The sequence below is a fragment of the Eptatretus burgeri genome, chromosome 1 (assembly GCF_056783735.1).
Source record: "Eptatretus burgeri isolate ZD-2024b chromosome 1, Ebu_testis_v1, whole genome shotgun sequence".
Taxonomy (NCBI): domain Eukaryota; kingdom Metazoa; phylum Chordata; class Myxini; order Myxiniformes; family Myxinidae; genus Eptatretus; species Eptatretus burgeri.
The window spans coordinates 123,837,723-123,843,722 of record NC_140961.1 but is presented as its reverse complement, the minus strand read 5'-3'; the positions used below and the strand labels follow the sequence as shown (position 1 = coordinate 123,843,722).

At 47.1% G+C, this 6,000-nt stretch overlaps 1 protein-coding gene across 5 annotated transcripts in view; it reads left to right on the top strand.

Moving 5' to 3' along the window:
* Nucleotides 1-3,739: 3,739 nt before the first annotated feature.
* The window catches only part of MSRA (methionine sulfoxide reductase A), a 389,740-nt gene continuing 387,479 nt past the window's right edge, over nt 3,740-6,000 (top strand). For all 5 annotated transcript variants that reach the window (XM_085896784.1, XM_085896764.1, XM_085896754.1 and 2 more), the window contains exon 1: nt 3,740-3,930. In XM_085896784.1, the coding sequence (XP_085752910.1) occupies nt 3,825-3,930 (106 nt within the window). In that variant the 5' untranslated portion in view covers nt 3,740-3,824. The remainder of the gene's footprint in view (nt 3,931-6,000) is intronic.

Sequence of the window (6,000 nt, the reverse complement as noted above, 5' to 3'; positions counted from 1 at the left end):
TTTAAATGTAATGTCGATTCTGTTTGAAGAAAAAAAAGGGGGGTGGGGAAGGAATGTAGAACCAGAAGCGGAAGGAAATTCAAGTAGAAATGATTGTCATTATGGAGTGAAAAATAGTTTTTTTGCTCGTTTTGATTTTTTGCAGCAACGATTGCAAATTGTTCAGTGTTGAGGAGATAGATGCAAGATACCTGGGAATATATCCGGAATATAATCGAGATAGCAAGATACACTTTCTATCCAGGGAAAGGTCACGTCAGGCCTTGAACAACACAAAATGAATAGCACAACCAACGAATGAATTGACATGAAATATTGCATGGGATAGAACAGAAACACCTTGATGAAGCCACAACATAAAAATAGGACCACTGGACCTGTAGCTTATCTGGGCCCTGGCCTAATGCTGGAATCCAAATTTGGTAGAATTCTGACTGGTGGGTCTGGTGATGAAAATGTTTGAAGGAATTTACACGATTTTTCCAAATATTTTACCAAGTCCACCATTTTGACACATTTCTAGTCGGGTTATCGGAATGACCTTCACAATTTGACATCCTTGCTCTGGCCTAATCTTGTAACCCAAATTTGATTGCATTCTGACTGGGGGGTCTGAAGAAGATTTTTGAAGAAATTTACTCAGTCGGCCATTTTGACATGCTTAAAGTCATGTGACTGAAATGAGCTTTGCAACTACTGTTACCAGTCAGGAGAGGAACGTTGCCACAACATTCCAGACAGATCGGCCCAGTGGTTTGGCTGGAGAAGTCGAAACAAGGAGACGGACAGATGCATGGACGGGCAGCGCATGATAACAATACCTTATCTGGAATGGAATTTCAGATAAGCTAAAAACATGACAAATCCAGTTCGGAAAACGGCTTTAGTGAGGTGGAAACTAGGAGCTCAGATGTTCACCAGCACGTGCAAAAAAAAAAAATCCCGAACCGGAAGTTTGTTGGTTGTCGGTTGATTTGTTCCTTTTCTGTTTCATACATGCTTCCCCCTTTCTCTTCTTGCTGTGTTTCATTGAGCTTGTGTGCAGCTTGTTCACCCCTACGTGTCCTTCTTGCCCCCCTGCCCTTGATCTCACTCTCACTTCTACTTTGTTGTTGGTGTTTCGCCCTTTCCAAATCGTTCCATTCCCTTCTGCTTTAGCTCTTCCATGAACCTTGACAATGCATCCAAAAAAACAAAACAAAAACATGTTGCTCGGGGTTTGGGAGTATAAAAAAGATAGTGCTTGGAAAGGCAGAGACGATCATTGAGATCACTGGTTTACAAAAAAAATAAAAAATTCTGAGGCAAGCATGTGAATAGGTGTTTCTGACTAATTTTGATATGCTGAATTCAAATTTCTGAACAGTTTTGCTCTATCACTTCTAGTTTTTTTGCTTTCACATATCCCATTTTTTTAAATATAATGCATATATTTATAATATAATGTGTTTATTTCATATATTCAAATGGCATATTACAGAACGAAACAAAACATAGACACAGAACACTGACATAACTAAATATTACTGTTACTTGGATATAAGCATATACACACATCATAGTACTACAGACAGTCAGAAGTGAGTTTTTTTTTGGAGGATCTGGTTTTTCTTTGCCTTGGGGATGTCACGCAGGAGCATCCAGCAGAAGTCCCCCATCATGCTGGGGTTCCACTTGCCTTGGTAGTTGCTCTCCATCTTAGTAATATCTTGGTTGAACCTTTCCCCATGTTCGTCATTTACTGCTCCGAGGTTCAGGGAAAGAAGTTGAGGTGGGAGTAGATAAAGTGAATCTTAAGAGACATTCGGCACCCCATATCCTGATAAGCCTGCAACAACTTCTCGACGCGCATTTGGTAATCTCGTGCCCGTGTGTTACCAAGGAAGCCATGGCAGGCTGACTTAAATGCATCCCATGCTCTCAGTTCCTTCAAGGTGAGCTTCTCCTCGAATACCTCATCCTTCAGCACCTCCCTGATCTGAGGTCCGACGAAGATGCCCTCCTTGAGCTCAGCAGAACTGAGACCTGGGAACAGAGTGCACAGGTGTTGGAAGGCAGCGCCATCCTTGTCCATGGCCTTCACGAAATTCTTCATGAGGCCAAGCTTGATATGAAGAGGGGGAAGAAGCACCTTGTTCATGTCCACCAGAGGATTTTCTTGGACACTGTGTTCCCCAGGAATGAAAGTGCTCCGAGACCCCCAGTCCTTTTGCGTGTAGTGCTTGAACACAGCCCGACTGCCCCAGAGACAGAGAAAGCAGCAGTACTTTGTGAAGCCTGCCTGCATACCCATAAGGAGCCCAAAGACCTTGAGGTCCCCACAGAGGCTCCACTGGTGCTGCTGGTACTTGACAGCTTCCAGAAGGAGCTCCATATTGTCATATGACTCCTTCAAATGAACTGAGTGGCCAATGGGAATAAATACCGCAGCATTCCCATGAAATGATTTTTCTATAGTATAAAATAAAAATTAAAAACCCAGCTACTTTATAGAAAAGAATCATCCTACCAGATAATTGTAGAGCAGCACTAACCACCCTCTCACCACCAGTAAGTTGCTGGCGTTCCCAGCCGCACAATGCACATGTTTGACCTACGGAGTTTTTTGGATGACGCAAGTAGCGTCATCGGCTTGCCAAAGTGTTAATTTGAGTTCAGTATCCCTAAATTAGTCTAAAACATCTATTTATGCAGTGTATTACTCAAATATTTAGATTTTTTTGGGGTCTAGGGCTATATGTATACATGTATATCTCAAAAACTCGAGGTGATGAGTGAAAATGGATTTGGTATCTGAAATCAGCACCCCAAAATTCGGTGAGAACACCTATTTTCATGCGTGCCTAAATTTCTTTGTAGACCAGTGTAATTATTGTGGAGATTGGTGTTTTTGAGGTCATTATGGATGAGTTGGCCATTGAAGTCATCGTTGGAGGATATTCTTGTCATTCTGGAGTTGTCGTCGATGGTGTCATCGTGGCAGCGTTTGAGTCGAGATGATGAACCAAGTCGAGTTAGGAGTCGGCGGGGAGAGGCTGCAGTAGGGTGGCTGGAGGTGGGTCCCGAAGTCCGTGTTGTTAGTTGTATGTGGCCTGACGTTGCCCTCCTGGGACCGGCCAGACTTGCTGCTATGGGGCTATGACATTGTCGTCGTCATTCTTCTCCTTTCTTTGCCACGTTGTGTACAGGTATCTGATAAGGACCAAACGATTACATTTCGGTGAAGATCTGGATCAGGATCTGGATACTCCAATTTTTTTTTTTTAAGTGATTCTTCACCATTGAGTGAAAAGGCAAAAACGACAAATTGCATGACATCTCAAAAGGTTATGGACAGATTCAGACAAAACTTGGTTACCAGGTTGGATTTATTTATTTATCTGGATGCAGCCTGTGGCTAATAATTGGTTGCATCATTTTCTGGGGGCACAGCAGCTGTGCCGCTGATGCAATCACAATGTCCATGTTACCAGCAAGTTCGTACTCATTTTGCTGACCTCAGAAGGTACTCAAAACACGTTGAGTCATCCCTCAGGGTGTAAATTCAACAAAATATGCTATATATATATATATATTTTTTTTTCAACTGATTTTTTTTTCAACTTTTTTTTTCTTTCAACCTGATGCAGATTTTTTTCAATGATTTTTTTTCAACTGACAACCCGGCGAAAGGGCCGATGATTTATCGGACTCACGCCGATTATTGTCGCGGTTTATATAGATTCACGTAGATCTTGAATCGAGGAAGTTGAGGCCCGAGCAATCAGCAGGCGATCTTGTAAACACGATCGTGAGAGGGAGTGGCGGGGCACGTTCGGCATCTCATGGCCTGTGTAGTTTTGTTGAACTTTGTCGCTCCTGTTACCACACGGGGCCTTTGGCTCACGTTCCTGGTGGGTCGTGCGATGGCTTCCTCGGCGCGAGTCTCAGGTAAAACGGGCGAGCGCTCTGCGGACCTCCTGGTTTTACCCTCATGAAAGGGACGTCTCCCCCACCCTCCCCCTCTCTCTTCCTTTGTTCGCTCACGATTTGCCGCGCAATTGTGTCCACCTGCTTCCATTACGGGAACTAATTATCGCGGAGGTCACCTCGTGCTAATGCGAAGCGTCGTTAGAATTTAAAGCGGCGCCAGGTTGACATAATGATAATGAGCGAGAATGGGGGTAACGGGATGAATAATGGGAACACAGTCGTGGTGGATCCTCCTGTGGGTGTTCGGCTCGTTTTAAAAGGCGAATGGTCTTGAAACGTGTCCCTGAAAAACGATCCCAACTGTCGCTCCATTAGCCGCTCATTGAGTTCCCTCGTTTGTACCTTGAAATCTCGTGAAGGACGAACCTTGGTATGCTGTGTGGTATACTGTGTGGTATGCTGTGTGGTATACTGTGTGGTATGCTGTGTGGTATGCTGTGTGGTATGCTGTGTGGTATGCTGTGTGGTATGCTGTGTGGTATGCTGTGTGGTATACTGTGTAATATACTGTGTGGACACTTCGGGTGGTCCAAATTACATTTGATCCATTTTGTGACCAACCACGTGCACTTCCCCCTCTCCCCCAATACGATTTTACAACCTTCACTGTTCACTTGCTCCCAAAAGGACTTCATCCGGTCAGGGCATTTTGTTTGGGTGCTGTTGGTCCGTCGGGGCATTTGGGGGGGGGGCATTTTTTTTCTGGTGCTGTTAGCCCGTCAGGGCATTTTTTGGGGTATTTTCGGCTCGTCGGGGCATTTTTTTGGTGCTGTCAGGGCGTTTTTTTTTGGGGGGGGTGCTGTCGGCCCGTCAGAGCGTTTTTTTTGGGGGGTGCTGTCGGCCCGTCAGAGCGTTTTTTTGGGGGGGTGCTGTTAGCCCGTCAGAGCGTTTTTCTTTTTGGGGGGGGGTGCTGTCAGCCCGTCAGAGCGTTTTTTTGGGGGGTGCTGTCGGCCCGTCAGAGCGTATTTTTTGGGTGGGGGGGTGCTGTTAGCCCGTCAGAGCGTTTTTCTTTTTTGGGGGGGGGTGCTGTCAGCCCGTCAGAGCGTTTTTTTTGGGGGGTGCTGTCGGCCCGTCAGAGCGTTTTTTTGGGGGGGGGTGCTGTTAGCCCGTCAGAGCGTTTTTCTTTTTTGGGGGGGGGTGCTGTCAGCCCGTCAGAGCGTTTTTTGGGGGGGGTGCTGTCGGCCCGTCAGAGCGTTTTTTTGGGGGGGGGTGCTGTCGGCCCGTCAGAGCGTTTTTTTGGGGGGGGTGCTGTCAGCCCGTCAGAGCGTTTTTTGGGGGGGGTGCTGTCGGCCCGTCCAGGCATTTTTTTGGAGGGGGGGGTGCTGTTGGCCCGTCGGGGCATTTTTTGGATGCTGTCAGCTTTATGTGCTGTCACTGGGTGTGCTTTCTGTACTTTTTTTACAGCGTGGTGACATCGTGCTGTTATATAATTGGCTATTCTGTCCTGTGTCTTCTGTCACACTTATTGTGGGCGGAGATTGCCAGGTGGATTTTGGGCGGAGATTGCCGGCTGGATTGTGGGCGGAGATTGCCAAGTGGATTTTGGGCGGAGATTGCCGGCTGGATTGTGGGCGGAGATTGCCGGCTGGATTGTGGGCGGAGATTTCCAGGTGAATTGTGGGCGGGGATTTCCAGGTGGATTTTGGGCGGAGATTGCCAGGTGGATTTTGGGCGGAGATTGCCAGGTGGATTTTGGGCGGAGATTGCCAGGTGGATTTTGGGCGGAGACTGCCAGGTGGATTTTTGGCGGGGATTGCCGGCTGGATTGTGGGCGGAGATTTTCAGGTGAATTGTGGGCGGAGATTGCCGGCTGGATTGTGGGCGGAGATTGCCGGCTGGATTGTGGGCGGAGATTGCCGGCTGGATTGTGGGCGGAGATTTCCAGGTGAATTGTGGGCGGGGATTTCCAGGTGGATTTTGGGCGGAGATTGCCAGGTGGATTTTGGGCGGAGATTGCCAGGTGGATTTTGGGCGGAGACTGCCAGGTGGATTTTTGGCGGGGATTGCCGGCTGGATTGTGGGCGGAGA